General features: G+C 45.0%; 1 protein-coding gene across 3 annotated transcripts in view; it reads left to right on the top strand.

Moving 5' to 3' along the window:
- DMXL2 (Dmx like 2) overlaps positions 1-16,516 on the top strand; it is a 124,337-nt gene that overhangs the window by 88,954 nt on the left and 18,867 nt on the right. For 2 of the 3 annotated variants that reach the window (XM_063449038.1, XM_063449039.1), the window contains exons 27-31: positions 1,122-1,252; positions 1,418-1,666; positions 2,964-3,145; positions 4,720-4,853; positions 5,032-5,117. In XM_063449038.1, coding sequence (XP_063305108.1) covers positions 1,122-1,252; positions 1,418-1,666; positions 2,964-3,145; positions 4,720-4,853; positions 5,032-5,117 — 782 coding nt within the window. Of the gene's footprint in view, positions 1-1,121; positions 1,253-1,417; positions 1,667-2,580; positions 2,719-2,963; positions 3,146-4,719; positions 4,854-5,031; positions 5,118-16,516 lie in introns of all 3 variants that reach the window. The other variant, XM_063449040.1, reaches the window with a different exon arrangement.

The raw sequence follows: 16,516 nt of genomic DNA on the forward strand, positions 1-16,516 counted from the left end.
GGGTGAAAACCCCTTCAGTAACTTACCTGAAGCAGCGGCGATGTCCCTCGTCGCTGCTGCTTCCTCCGCGCAGCTCCTCCCTCTGACTGCGTCGGCTGGTGGGCGAGACTGATTCCACCCACCGGCCGGGGAAAACTCAATGCGCATGCACATTAGCGCTCCCCATAGGAAAGCATTGAAAATGCATTTCAATGCTTTCCTATGGGGAAATGAGCGACGCTGGAGGTCCTCACACAGCGTGAGGACGTCCAGCGACGCTCTAGCACAGCTAGAAACCAGGAAGTGCCCTCTAGTGGCTGTCTAACAGACAGCCACTAGAGGTGGAGTTAACCCTGGAAGGTAATTATTGCAGTTTATAAAAAACTGCAATAATGACACTTGCAGGGTTAAGAGTAGTGGGAGTTGGCACACAGACCACTCCAATGGGCAGAAGTAGTCTGGGTGCCTGGAGTGTCCCTTTAACTACAGTAGATAATTATGGTTGAGCTCATAGCACATGAGATTGCATGTTCCTTACATATTTTACACTTTTTTCCCCCCTCTTTTTATTTTTCTTTGGAAATATATTATATCTATAAATCTTTTAATGATCTCGTTATTCCCTATATTTAGCTGTACAAAAACTGGTATATGACAGGAAAATACCGTAGTAAGTAGAACAAGTGATTTTCATGTTGGGATTTTGTAATTGTTTAAATTTCCTTCATCAAGTGCATCAGTTTTAATTCCTCAGTATCAAAGGTAACAGACATGCTCAACCAACAAATTCTTGACAAATTTAGGCTAGATTGACATTGCTAATGTGGAACTGCAATTTCTGCACAAGCAATATGGCAGATGATGTGCCAACCTGCAATTGCCCAGGCGATCTTTGCTTTGTATCTAACCACTGAAACTATTTGAAACAGAGGATGTTGCATGCAGCTTCTGGACCCTTCTACACCCAGCTGTAGTAGTTATGATGTTTAGTGTCCCGCTTTATAATGGGTCGGATGGAGTCGTTCTCACATGCATAATAGAAAAACCAAATGCTTTGTATGACATGTTCCAAAAACTTAAGGAGGAATTTTGCAATTGATCTCCTGAGATGGTTATCCAAGTAAGGACTTTTGTTCTTGTAGTTGTCAGACTGAGGCAAATCAGTTTACGGGAATGGTTTACCAGGGGCTCCTGCTGAGCGAAAGACGGAGATTAAGAACAGAGAGTATTGAAGAACATGCTACCCCAAACTCATCTCCTGCTTCATGGCCAGGTAAGATTGCATTTGACAATTGTTTCTTACACCATCCTGTGGGGTCCACTTTTACATTTAAAAAAAAAAAAGTAGGATTATTTTTTTTTTTTTGGGGAAAGGTGCACCATGTTTAGATTTTCTTAAAACCCAAGATGCTTGAAATGTATTTGTTTTCCTTTACAGGTGTCAGCTCTTTAATAAACCTGCTCACTACCGCCCAAGATGAAGATCAGCCCAAGCTAAATGTTTTGCTGTGTGAAGCTGTTGTAGCTGTATATGTGAGCCTTTTGATACATGCCCTCGCCACAGACTCCAGCACTGAGCTGTTTAGACTTGCGGCTCATCCACTGAGCAATCGAATGTGGGCAGCTGTTTTTGGGGGTGGTGTTAAGCTTGTTGTGAAACCAAGAAAGCCACCTGAGACTGTTCCAGGTACTATACTGATTTCTATATTTTACTTTTTTATTTTTTATTACAACCGGTAGGGTTTCCAACTGTTGTGAAACTTCATACTAGAGTACTGATAAATGTGATTCATATAATACCAACAATTTCCTTAATGTGAAATATGTTAACTATGGAAAAATACCTAGTGGAATCTTTGAACAGCTTTTGTGAATAAGGAAATGGGTCCATTTCCACTTGTTATTGAGCTCCAGAAATATGGTGCTGCTCTGGGAATGACTTCTATGCTAGAGAAGGATTGTACTGACAAAGGGATAAAAGCTCCAGGTCATGTAAATAAGCAGACGTGGAGTGTTGGGATGTATTGAATAATAGGACACTGATCTGTGAAAGGTATGGTTGTTTGTTACTTAGAATTTGGGCAGAGTTCAATATAATTGCAAGCTGTTTTCTTGATTGTTTCTGGTAAATATTGTATTACACGAAGAGGAGAGTGGATATGAGTAGAAGGAAGACTATTGGATATATTGCAGACCACTTTCTGGTAATTATAGGGCATCAATAGGGCACTGGGCAACAAAGGACATGGGAGAAATAAACAAAGGAAATGGAAATGTGTTTTGTTGGCAAAAAAGTTATATAGGAAACCAGATATAGAAAGCATATAACTGATCAAAGACTGATCTTCATGAGACTTTAGCAGATTTTGAAAAGGATTGTGCTAAATTGTCACAGAAAGCTTAGTTAGATAGCCATTAACCCAAACTCTGCTTTCATTCTGTTGTCTCCAATCTACTGATGCTTGAACAATTAACAGTGTGCCTGTAGTCGTGATCTTCAGGTTTCAGACTTGACATCACGTGAAATATTGGACAAACGTAATCCTAACTATCAAGTACACTACTTTCTTTACACGTTCCAAATTTGTGTATTTCATCCAGACAGAAAGAAAAGTTTTGATGAGCATAAAACACAGCATGCTCTGTCTAATGAGGAGCAACCAGCACCAGAAACTGTTGTACATGAGAGAAAAGGAAGCACTGCTCTCACTGACATTAGACATGAGTCTCAAACATGTGGTGAGAAACCAGCGTGATATTTGCAGTGCTTACAATCTGCTTTATATTCTCTCAGCAGCACTGTCCTATTGATTGCATGCTGTAAATTGAGTCCAAGTGTGAAAATGGTGGCACAGAATGCCACCTTGCTCATTAGGGGTTTGTTTAATTGCTTGTCTCTTAATTGATTTTGCTTTTTTTCCTGCATACAAAGTAAAATACAAAAATATATATATTCATTAATGCTTATTCACATCTTCCCTCAGCAATACCTGCCTTGTCAGATGAAATAGATAAACATCGACGGAGGTTCAATATGAGAATGCTGGTCCCAGGGAGACCGGTGAAGGATGTCTCTGTCCCACCACCTGTTCCAGCTGAACGACCAACGTACAAGGAGAAATTCATTCCTCCAGAGTTGAGCATGTGGGACTATTTTGTTGCCAAGGTATCATTGTACATAATTAGAATTTATTGAACAGTCATGTTTTTTGGTCTTTAACATGTGCTTTTCTCAAGGAGTGAAGGAACTTGACTTGAATGAGTCTGGTTTGAGAGTATGCTGGTTGCTAGTTTGGTGTGATGCTTATTGACTTGATGGCACCCGGGAGATCTGAAGTTACAGGTGGTCTGTTTATTCAAGAGCGGGACTATAACAATATATAAATGCATAGTCCTGTAGACAAGCATAACTTAATAAGATGTTATGGTTCCCAAATGTAGGTATAGCTGATGTGGAGGTTATATACTGACACAAGTACAGACTCCATACCACAAGTGAAGTTGGATCCATGTTCCCTTCCTTGGCTGTCTGTGCATTTTGAATCTTAATCTTGACATAAATGCGTTCAGCAGCAAAGTACTTTCAAACTCACATGAATTAGTCACAAAGCCTTTCATGATATCCATTCCTCTGGGTGATGCCCCAGTGGGACGAGGTTGACAGGAGGAAATATAAGAGTTGTAGCTAAACTTTAAAGTGTATTTTGACACGTAGGAGAAATTAAAAAACGATAAAGAAACTTTTAAAACATACAGGCAGTATTAGACGTTTTAAGTAATTCTATATTGGCCAGGGTCTTTCTTTTATTGTTTTGTGTGTGTGTGTGTGTGTGTGTATACCTCTTTAAATTGAAGTGAGATTGTAATGCACAGCATCACAAGTTTAAATAAAAATTGGGTTAACACAGTATATCATTGTCTACATCCATTCAACAGACAAAATATCTGAAGGTTATACTTTTCCTTTCTCTTTGCCTCAGTTTTTATCCATCAGACAGAACCATGACATTTTACAGGGAACAACGTAAAGTTGAGTGAAATGATCTCCCATTCCCAGACTCAATTCTGTATAAACTATATTACACAGTTAACCGTTTAATAAAAGATGATATGCTGTGAAAACGTTCTCCTGAAAGAGTTACTTTATATTTTTTCATTTTGGGTTTTTTATAAGTCATAATAAAGAAAAACAAATTGTACATTGGACAGTAAGACATGTTTAGAATTAAACGTAAACCTCTAATTTAAATGTCAAGATGTGACAGTGAAGCTTTTACTTGTGCATATTGCCATTTTATAAAAGGTGTTATAGAATCTTATTATTTCTACATGATTCTACACTACAAGGGTAAAGTGTGACAAAACCTCACTAAATCACTAGCCAAAAGGAAAACTGGCATCATTTCTGATAATTATTGAATATAAAAGATTAAATGTCATATAATCTACTGATGTACTTTGAAATGAATACAGTTTCGTGACATCTCTCATTACCTACAGGGTTTTTGGACAGATAAAATGTTTCTATTGAAAGAGATCTTAAAAATGGCTGCCCCCGTAGAGCAAATGTAAGCTTGAGATTCATTGAAAAGAGGCATTTACTAAAATATCTGTATAACAAAGTAGTGAAATATTTTATTTTAAACTGTAATAAAAGTTATCTGTTTTCTTAAAATTTTCTGTGATACATAATTTGCAATGCAAAATTCTTCTTTAATAACAAAATACTTTATGTTGCAGCCATTTCTTCCTCTGTCTGACAGCGGCCTTATCTACGACTCGGATGAAAGTGTTCCAAGTGACGATGATGAAGATGAGGATGCTTTTCTATCCGACATTCAGATACAGGAGCACATAGATTCTAGTTCCTATAGGTAAGCAAAAAAAAAAGTATGGTTATGCATTTTTGTTTTATTGTTTTTTTTTAAACTTATTTCTGAAATCTACATTTCCATAATTTTTCTTAATAAAATCATCACACCTTACAAAGTATTAAGAGTGCTGGATTCTTTGTCACAAGTAACTCATTCTTTATTTCTATTCTGTTTGCAGTTGGACTTTAATTCGTTTGGCAATGGTGAAACTTGCTGTCCATAACTTGAAGAGCTTCTTTCCTATAGCTGGTCTGGAGATTGCAGGTGAATAATTTCTGTAAAGTGTGTTTTTACTTGTTTAAATACTAGTCTTATGCAGAGCAGAACTATAAAATGTCTCTATGCTGCCCTTATGCATATAAAAATATGCCCCTTTTTCACACTACCACTTTATGGAAAAGTTGTCCAAGTTATGACAAAATTAATTGTCTTTGGCACCTTAGCTGACACTCTCAGCCAATATATTCCATTCAAGATGTACGCCATTGATATTGCCATTGGGGAAGTAGGAACTTTTATCTGTGAGGATAGGGATGAATCATAGGGGCAAGTCTCCTCTCTGTGGCTCCCCTGACCTACTCCTAACTTCTAAGGTTTTTGTTTTTTTCTGGAAGTGCATACCCATCTGAGTAATGCTCTTATTTACCCTTTTCTCCCTCATTATCAAAATCTCTCCTTACACCTTCTTCCCTCAACCTCCCTACAACCTCCACATTAACCCCTATATGCTGCACTCCTCCCATCTTTCATCTCATGCCCTGCACTCTTTTCTCTATTCTCTCCATCCGTCTCCCACTCAATCTCATCCCAGAGTCCATCCATATAAAACCCGCTCACACCTTCTGTCTCTATCTCTCCTCCTGCTTCTAGCAGCTGGGATATCTCTCCCAACCCAGGGCCCTTCATCTCCTCCACTCGCACTCACTCAACCAGAAACCACACAAACCTCATCCCAATACCATGCAGTATATCCCCATCTACCAATATTCATTGTGCACTCTGGAACGCCTGCTCCATCTGCAGCAATATAAAATCAACAGCCATACACGACCTCTTCATCTCAAATTCGTTCACACTTCTTGCACTCACTGAGACCTGGCTATCCCCCTCTAAAACTGCTACTATTGCTTCCTTATGTTATGGTGGGCTACAATTCTCCCATACTCCTAGACCAAACAACTGTAAAGGAGGTGGTGTAGGCATCCTTCTCTCCCCTCAATATACCTTTCAATCCATCCTATTTGTCTATGCCCTATCCTTTACTTCCTTTGAAGTTCACACTGTCTGTCTATTTAAACCCACTCCTCAAAGTATTGCCATCATTTATCGCCCCCCCCCCCCCCCCCCCCCGGTCATCCTAGGACAGGGGTAGGCAACCTTTGGCACTCCAGATGTTGTGGACTACATCCCCCATAATGCTCTTACACCCATAATGCTGGCAAAGCATCATGGGAGGTGTAGTCCAAAACATCTGGAGTGCCGAAGGTTGCCTATGCCTGTCCTAGGATATTCATTGCACACTTTTTTTCCTGGTTACCCCGTTTCCTCTCATCTAGCACTCCTTCCCTCATTCTTGGGGATTTTAATATCCCAATCAACAACCCTAACTGCCCTGATGCCTCTCGTCTACTTTCTATAACCTCCTCTGTTGGACTCACACAGTGGTCTAATTCATTAACTTGTAGAGCAGGAAGCACTCTCTTGACCATCTTCACCAATCTCTGTACCACCTCTAACTTCTCCAATGTTCCATTTCCTCTATCTGACCACCATCTGCTGTCTATTGACATCTGCATACCCTGTACCCAAAGTACACCACCCTCACTACTTCAGTATTGCAGAAAGCTCCATTGTCTTGACCTACAGGAATTCTCTGTCTTGACCTACAAGAAGTCTCCTTTCATCCATCTTAAATCTCACCTGCCCCAACACTGCAACCTCCCTCTACAACTTTACTCTCTCCTCTCAACTAGACATCATGGCACCTCCTACACTTAAGCGCCCCCAATTACAACCCTGGCACACCAAACTGACCAAATACCAAAAATGTTCCAGAACTGCTGACAGCTGCTGGAGAAAGTCTCACTCTGCATCTGACTTCCTCCACTATAAATTTATGCTGCGCTCTTTCAGTCTGGCTTTTTCCTCTTCAAAAGAAAACTACCACACTCTCCCGCAAGCCCAAACGACTGTTTTAACTCTGTGCTCTGTCATGTCGCCTCTTCCTTCCAACTTGACCGCCACAAACTTTGCAACTCACTTCACTGAGAAGATTTCTACAATCAGGGAAGAGATCTCTCTCCATCCACTACAAACTCTTCCCCTAACCACACTCCCTCAGCTGTCCTATGTTTGCACCCGCTACAGAAGAAGAGGTTTCTTCTCCGCTCCGTTCCTCCCTTCCCTCTCGATCTTATTCCCTCGTATCTCACGTTGTCTCCTTCTCTTACTCTGCCTCTCACTAAGATTTTCAATCTCTCCCTCTCCTCTGGCACATTTCCTCTACTGCTCAAACATGCAACCGTAACCCTGATTCTGGAAAAAGCCCAACCTTGACCCTAATTCCCTGTCCAACTACCGCCCTATCTCGCTACTGCTGTTTGTCTCCAAGATCCTTCAGAGAGTTGTGTATGCGAGATTGACAGTCTTCCTCAAATCCAACTCTCTGCTTGACCCGCTTCTATCTGTATTCCGCGCTCATCACTCTGTTGAAACAGCTGTGACCAAAGTATCCAATGATCTTATCACTGCAAAATCACTAACCATTGCCACTACTCTATCCTAATTCTCCTCAACCTTTCTGCTGTTTTTGACACTGTTGATCATTAGTGATGTACCGAACTGTTCGCCGGCGAATAGTTCCTGGCGAACATAGCGTGTTCGTGTTCACCACGGCGGGCGAACACATGCGCGGTTCGATCCGCCCCCTATTCGTCATCATTGAGTAAACTTTGACCCTGTGCCTCACGGTCAGCAGACACATTCCAGCAAATTAGCAGCAGACCCTCCCTTCCAGACCCTCCCACCTCCTGTACAGCATCTGTTTAGATTCATTCTGAAGCTGCATTCTTAGATAGAGGAGGGAAAGTGTAGCTGCTGCTCATTTGATAGGGAAATGGATAGCTAGGCTAGGGTATTCAGTGTCCACTACAGTCCTGAAGGACTCATCTGATCTCTGCTGTAAGGACAGCACCCCAAAAAGCCCTTTTTAGGGCTAGAACATCAGTCTGCTTTTTTTTTTTTTTTTCTGTGTAATGTAATTGCAGGTGCCTGCCTGCCAGCTTCTGTGTCAGGCTCACAGTGGATACTGTGCCCACTTGCCCAGTGCCACCACTCATATCTGGTGTCACAATAGCTTGCATTTAAAAACAAATTTTTTTTTTTCACTGTAAGCTAATAGCAGTCAGCGTCCTTCAAGCGGGTGTCAGGCCTTCAGCGTGTACTCTGCCAACCTCTGCCAGTGTACTTTGCCACTCATATCTGGTGTCACAATAGCGTGCCTTTAAAAAGAAAAACAGTTTTTCACTGTAAGCTAATAGCAGTCAGTGTCCTTCAAGCAGGTGTCAGGCCTTCAGCGTGTACTCTGCCAACTTCTGCCAGTGCACATTGCCACTCATATCTGGTCTCATTTAAAACCAAAAAAACCTTTTTCACTGTTATAGATTGAATAGCAGTTACTTGTCTTCAAGCGGGTGTCAGGCCTACAGCGTGTACTCTGCCAACCTCTGCCAGTGCACATTGCCACTCATATCTGGTCTCACAGTAGCTTGCATGCATAGTACCACTAATCCAAAAAAAATGACAGGCAGAGGCAGGCCACCCCGCAGGGGCCGTTGTGGTTGTGGTGCTGTGATTCCCTTTTGCCCTAGAATAATGCCCAATTTTCAGAGGCCACGTACCCTGAACTTGAAAAGTTCTGAGGACATAGTTGACTGGCTAACACAGGACACCCAATCTTCTACAGCTTCCGCTCGGAACCTTGACGCACCATCCTCCTCCAGCTTAGCTTCGGGCACCTCTCAAGATACCACTCACCCGCCTGCCGCCACCACCAACACTAGCACCACAGCCGCTTCACTTTATCTGTCAGAGGAGTTATTTACACATCCGTTTGAAGAAATGAGTGAGGTGCAACCATTATTGCCAGAGGATGTAGATAACAGGGATATGTCTGTCAGGCAGCATTACACACATGGACGTACGGTGTGATGATGATGATGTTGTACCCGCTGCTGCTTCCTTTGCTGAGTTGTCAGATACAAGTGAAGTGGTTGATGATGACGATGCGTCCATGGATGTCATGTGGGTGCCCGCTCGGCAAGAAGAAGAACAGGGCGAAAGTTCAGATGGGGAGACAGAGAGGAAGAGGAGGAGGAGACGAGTTGGAAGCAGGGGGAGGTCGTCGCAAGGAGCTAGTGGCACAGTCAGACAGCATGCATCGGCACCCGGGGTCAGCCAGACAGCACGCCAATCAACGCATGCTGTGTCCACCACCAGAATGCCGTCATTGCAGAGCTCAGCAGTGTGGCATTTTTTTTGTGTGTCTGCCTCTGACAACAGCGATGCCATTTGCAACCTGTGCCAAAAGAAACTGAGTCGTGGGAAGTCCAACACCCACCTAGGTACAACTGCTTTGCATAGGCACATGATCGCACATCACAAACGCCTTTGGGATCAACACATGAGTACAAGCAGCACACAAACTCAAAGCCGCCATCCTCCTCCTGGTCCAGCATCTTCAGCCACGTCAACCACTGCTGTCCTCCTTGCCCCCTCTCAACCATCTGCCACTCCGTCTCTCGCCTTGAGCAGTTCCCGCTCATCTGCCCACAGTCAGGTGTCTGTCAAGGACATGTTTGAGGGTAAGAAGCCAATGTCAGAAAGTCACCCCCTTGCCCAGCGTCTGACAGCTGGCTTGTCTGAACTATTAGCCCGCCAGCTTTTACCATACAAGCTGGTGGAGTCTGAGGCGTTCAAAAAATTTGTAGCTATTGGGACACCGCAGTGGAAGGTACCCGGCCGAAATTTCTTTGCACAAAAGGCAATCCCCAACCTGTACTCAATTGTGCAAAAGGAGGTAATGGCATGTCTGGCACACAGTGTTGGGGCAAGGGTCCATCTGACCACTGATACCTGGTCTGCAAAGCATGGTCAGGGCAGGTATATCACCTACACTGCGCATTGGGTAAACCTGCTGACGGCTGCCAAGCATGGAATGTGTGGCTCTGCAGAGGATTTGGTGAAACTGCCACGACTTGCAGGCAGGCCTCTTCCATAACCTCCTCAGCTGAGTCCTCTTCTGCTGCTGTGTCTTGCTCCACATCAACGGCACCCCCCAGCTCCCCAGGTACTATTCCACATCCCAGATACGGCAGTGTCACACCGTCTTAGGTTTGACCTGCTTGAAAGCAGAGAGTCACACCGGACAAGCACTCCTGTCCGCCCTGAATGCACAGGTGGAAAAGTGGCTGACTCCGCAGCAACTGGATATCGGCAAAGTGGTTTGTGACAACGGAACAAATTTGTTGGCGGCATTGAAGTTGGGCAAGTTGACACATGTGCCGTGCATGGCACATGTGTGTAATCTGATCGTACAACGCTATGTGCATAAGTACACAGGCTTACATGAAGGTGTGTGGCCATTTCAGGCGTTCCTACAGGGCCATGGCGCACTTTGCAGATATCCAGTGGCGAAACAACATGCCAGTGAGGCGTTTGATTTGCGACAGCCCGACACGTTGGAATTCAACACTCCTAATGTTCGACCGCCTGCTCCAACAAGAAAAAGCCGTTAATTAATATTTGTATGACCGGGGTACTAGGACAGCCTCTGGGGAGCTGGGAATTTTTTTGCCACGTTACTGGATGCTCATGCGCAATGCCTGTAGGCTCATGCATCCTTTTGAGGAAGTGACAAACCTAGTCAGTCGCACCGAAGGCACCATCAGCGACATCATACCATTTGTTTTCTTCCTGGAGCGTGCCCTGCGAAGAGTGCTGGATCAAGCCATAGATGAGCGTGAAGAGGAAGAGTTGTGGTCACCATCACCACCAGAAACAGCCTTATCAGCATCGCTTGCTTGACCTGCGGCAACGCTGGAAGATGATTGTGAGGAAGAGGAGTCAGAATAGGAATGTGGCTTTGAGGAGGAGGAGGAGGAAGACCAACCACAACAGGCATCCCAGGGTGCTCGTTGTCACCTATCTGGTACCCGTGGTGTTGTACGTGGCTGGGGAGAAGAACATACCTTCATTGAGATCACTGAGGAGGAGGAACAGGAAATGAGTAGCTCGGCATCCAACCTTGTGCAAATGGGGTCTTTCATGCTGTCGTGCCTGTTGAGGGACCCTCGTATAAAAAGGCTGAAGGAGAACGACCTGTACTGGGTGTCCACGCTACTAGACCCCCGGTATAAGCAGAAAGTGGCGGAAATGTTACCAAATTACAACAAGTCGGAAAGGATGCAGCATTTGCAAAATAAATCAAAAAGTATGCTTTACACAGTGTATAAGGGTGATGTCACAGCACAACGGGAATCTAACAGGGGAAGAGGTGAAAGTCATCCTCCTCCTCCCACGACCATGCCGGCAAGGACAGGACGCTTTAAAGACGTGTTGTTGATATAGGACATGCGGAGCTTTTTAAGTCCTACGCATCGCCACAGCCCTTCGGGATCCACCCTCAGAGAACGACTCGACCGACAGGTAGCAGACTACCTCGCCTTAACTGCAGATATCGACACTCTGAGGAGCGATGAACCCCTTGACTACTGGGTGTGCAGGCTTGACCTGTGGCCTGAGCTATCCCAATTTGCGATAGAACTTCTGGCCTGCCCCGCTTCAAGTGTCCTGTCAGAATGGACCTTCAGTGCAGCAGGAGGTATTGTCATTGAGAAGAGAAGTCGCCTAGGTCAAAAAAGTCTAGATTACCTCACCTTTATTAAGATGAATGAGGGATGGATCCCGAAGGGACTGACAGTGGGCGATACATTCGACTAAAAAAGGCCTGATGAGATGAGCTGCCTCGGGCTAAAAATGGTCCACACGCTGCTGTATTTTAGCTCTGAATGCCGGTTGACTTGCGTGACTTATCCGCCACCAACTAGGGTTCAAGCTGCAATGTTTTAGGGCACTTTCTGCCTGGGAAACAAACATCAATTTTTTTGGCCGCTGCTACAATACCTACTTTTTCAGGCATGTGTACATGCCTAATTTTTCGGGCCTCTGGTGCTGCACTGTGGCTTCAAAAAGCAAACCAAAAAAAAGGCACATAACAAGGATTAAACTGATAGGAATAGTACTACTTAACACACCACTCCTATCTGGTGGCACATGAGATTGAAGTAGGAGGACCGACCAAGCATCTTTTTCCATCTCCCAGTTCCTAAAATCGATGCCATATACACGTCCCCTGATAGGGCGCCAGCTCGTTATTCTCTTGGGCGCCAGCTCGTTATTCTCTTGGGCGCCAGCTCGTTATTCTCTTGGGCGCCAGCTCGTTATTCTCTTGGGCGCCAGCTCGTTATTCTCTTTTTTTTTTTTTTTTTTTAATTCTTTATTTTTGGTGTGCACAAGAGTAATTACAAGCTTTGGTGCGCCACAACAGCGATATCAGGGAACAATATTGAACATTTGCATTGCAGGTTGTGGTAAATGATTGTCAGGCACATTTTTAATTAAAGTAACAGTTTAACAATCGTTTAGGTGCTCGAGTAGCGTAAACTTTTAAGAAACACATTTGCCTCAGTAGCTTAAAGTAAGTGTTATTAATATGATCATGCTGAACTACGCTTGTCTGTGCTTAAGAGAGGGGCATGCTTTCCATACATAGACATCTGGGCTGATTAGTCTTACACCTATCCTCTATAAAATTTGCTGTCTTGCTAGGTACACGGATGAGTTAACTGAACGACATCAAGCCTATATCTTTGGTAGACAATCTACTATGCTGAATGGTTTAAGCTTTAAACACTTTGTTAACCACTGATATCCTGCGAGTAGTGGGGCCACAGCAGCATTCCACCCCGGCTGGTCTGGACTTCTTAGGTTGGTGTATGCAGCGTAGGGTAGTCCGCTGTGGTTGCGGTGGACTTGGGAGCCCAGTGCGAGCCATGCCTGTTACAGTCAGTACCGGGTCTCTCCATGGGGGGTATGGTGGCAGTCTGTCACCTACACAAAGGATCTCGCAGTCGAGCCATTCAGAAAAAATAAAAAGTAAAATAAAAAGGGTGTAACAAAAAATATATATAAATAAGTAAAAAAATAAAAATAAAAAATAAAAAGTAAAACCACCGGCGATGGACCTGTCCTTCTGCCTGTTACTGTCCCCAGAGTGCTGTTTATTCCATCAGTGTTATGAGGTAGCATAGGGGGCTCTGCGTGGTCGGCAAGTCCGAGGCTGGGGTCAGCAATCTTCATTGGGTGAAGAGGTGTGGAGGCTCGAGCATGAGGGTCTCATAGTGTGGGCGAATGATGAGCGTTGTGGACGGGCTTCCTTGCTTTGATGCCGGCTCAGGCTTACCGGAGGTGCCACGTGTGGGTCGCTTCAGCCGGCCTATTTTCAGGCCCAATTTCAGGGATATCTGGTGAGTGGTGCTTCCGAGGGCTGCGTTCGCCACGTGTGTCCTCCACCTCTTACCCCATCTCATTTCCCATGCAGGATTAAGCTCAGTGGGTCGTTTTTGCATGCAGTCATATAAAGTTGTGCGTTTTAGTACAGGCTGCATTGCCGCCATTCTAGAGGCTCGGCTCATGGTGTGCGCCGTCGGGCAGGTCCGATGTTGGGCTTTGTAGGGCGAGGATTCCCTCCGGTGGGGACCGGGATAACCCCCCCGGTCCATGTGGGGGGCGGGGGCGAGGCCTGTGAGGTGTATCACAAGGCTGATGAGTGGCAGCCAGGTTCGCAAACAGGACGGCGGCCGTCCGTCCCGCTCTCCACCCGCATAGGCCGCAGACCCCGAAGTCCCTTTCACCCACAGGGGGCTCTGGTACTCCCGATCTCAGGGCCCGCGGTGGCTCCAGCCTCAGCCCGGACACTGTATATATCTTCAGGTCGGTCAATATGCAGAAATTGCTTAAGTTTTTAGCCATATTTGATCTGATTTTATCAGGAGCCTCTCCAGCCTGCGACCAGTCAGCATGGCGGTCAGGCCCCGCCCCCCCAGCTCGTTATTCTCTTGGGCGCCAGCTCGTTATTCTCTTGGGCGCCAGCTCGTTATTCTCTTGGGCGCCAGCTCGTTATTCTCTTGGGCGCCAGCTCGTTATTCTCTTGGGCGCCAGCTCGTTATTCTCTTGGGCGCCAGCTCGTTATTCTCTTGGGCGCCAGCTCGTTATTCTCTTGGGCGCCAGCTCGTTATTCTTTTTCACTTCACTAGGGACACTTTACTGCACTATGGGCACTTAGACCCACTCTTTGTCTTGCACAGTGTTATTCCTAGCCAGCATCTGTGATGGGAAATCAGGCAGTCATCTACACGTTTAGATTGAGCTTTAGCTTAGAACACCCTTGAAGGTGTTTAAGGAGATTAGGGCTAGTTTAGAGGATTCTTCTTAGACCTCTCTGAGTCTTTATAGCCCTTCTACCTATCCAGCATTTCTGGAAACTAGCTAAGAGAAAGGGTGGCTGTGTGTCTGTGATACATTTAACTTTATATCACCTTATTGACACTTTATCACTCCGGTCTCCATACTCTCTGCCTATACACATCTATTTAGAGGGAATTTCCTTGCCCCTGCCAATATTATATAATAGGTAGTAGTATTACCATTATTACACAATTAGCCACTGTAGGGGAATGAGTATAGTATCCCTTTGTTATTTATAAATGATACAATAAAGACTTTTGTCCATTACTCAATTTACTTTAACAAAGGGTGCTAACCACGGTATTAGGAAGCATTACTCTGCTTTCCCTTTCTCCCTCTATTATACACCTATGCTCACTAGGATTTGTAGGTATCACTTTATTATAGTTGTCTAACCTTTTCCTATGCCAGTTTTAGATCTCCTTCTTGGGAGATTTTTTTCTTTTTTCAGTTTATTAGCATACTTTCAGGGACCCTTGGTGTTGTACGTGGCTGGGTGGAGGAAGAGACCTTCAATGACATCAGTGAGGACAAGGAACGGACATGACTAGCTTGGTATCCAACCTTGTGCAAATGGGGAGTTTGCGGTTGTGCAAATGGACTGTTTGCGGTTGTTTGCAGTGCGTTAAACGGGGAGTTTGGTCTGTCACTGTGAAGCGGGCGTAACACTTACACTACCTGATCGATACAACATCATACACTAGGTCCCCCCCTCATTATTTTTATGGCCCCCACCCACCGCTCACGGGTGGGGGCGGGCGGGAGGACAGTAGGTCCCCCCCCCCCATTGTGATTTATGGCCCCCACCCACCGCGCAGGGGTGGGGGCCGGGGGGGAGGACAGTTGGTCCCCCCCCCCCTTATCCTTATTTACTGAATATTCCCTTGTATAACAATGTTTGGCATTTAGTGAATATTCCCTATTCTGCTCTGTGTCAGTGTGTATCATGGTCCCTGAGGACAGGTGTCAATCCATATCTGCCAAGTGACCCTGTGTAGGGGGAACAGTCCCTATTCTGCTCTGTGTCAGTGTGTATCAGGGATCCTTAGGATAGGTGTCAATCCATATCTGCCAAGTGACCCTTTGTAGGGGGAACAGTCCCTATTCTGCTCTGTGTCAGTGTGTATCAGGGTCTCTGAGGACAGGTGTCAATCCATATGTCAAGGTGTCAATATGTCATATGTCAGGTGTCAATCCATATCCATTGTGATTTAGGAATGTTAGGTGATTTATGCCCTTTATGGATTAAAAGCAGACTTTGCATCAACTGTGTAATTTTCCATGGGAGTTTTGCCATGGATCCCCCTCCGGCATGCCACAGTCCAGGTGTTAGTCCCCTTGAAACAACTTTTCCATCACTATTGTGGCCAGAAAGAGTCCCTGTGCGTTTTAAAATTTGCCTGCCCATTGAAGTCTATGGCGGTTCGCCCGGTTCGCCGGTTCGCGAACGTTTGCCGAAGTTCGCGTCCGCCGTTCGCAAACCGAAAATTTTGTGTTCGCGACATCACTATTGATCATCAACTGCTTCTTCTCATTCTCTGTAATCTCGGTCTACGAGATACCACTCTCTCCAGGTGCTCTTCCTACCTCTCTGAGCGATCATTTAATGTTTCTTTCTCTGGCTCTGCCTCTTCTCCCCAATCCCTCTCTGTTGGTGTTCCCCAAGGGTCTGTCCTTGGTCCCCTATTGTTCTCAATCTACACTGCCTCCCTTGGTAAACTCGGCTTCCAGTATCATCTCTGTGCAGATGACACTCAAATTTATCTGTCCTCCCCTGATTTCTCACCACCCCTCTTGACTCGTGTCTCTGAATGCCTCTCTGCTATTTCCAAATGGATGGCTACTCATTTCCTTAAACTGAACCTGTCCAAAACAGAACTTCTGGTCTTCCCTCCCTCAAGTGTTGCTACTCCCTTGTCTGTGTCACTCCAAGTCAATGGCCCTGCCATCCGCTCTACCTCTAAGACTCGCTGAATAGGTGCTCTCTTGATTCCGACCTCTCCTTCACCCCTCATGTCCAATCACTCGCCAAATCCTGCCGCTTCCATCTCAAAAATATTGCGCGTATTTAACCCTAT

The sequence above is a fragment of the Pelobates fuscus genome, chromosome 3 (assembly GCF_036172605.1).
Source record: "Pelobates fuscus isolate aPelFus1 chromosome 3, aPelFus1.pri, whole genome shotgun sequence".
NCBI lineage: Eukaryota > Metazoa > Chordata > Amphibia > Anura > Pelobatidae > Pelobates > Pelobates fuscus.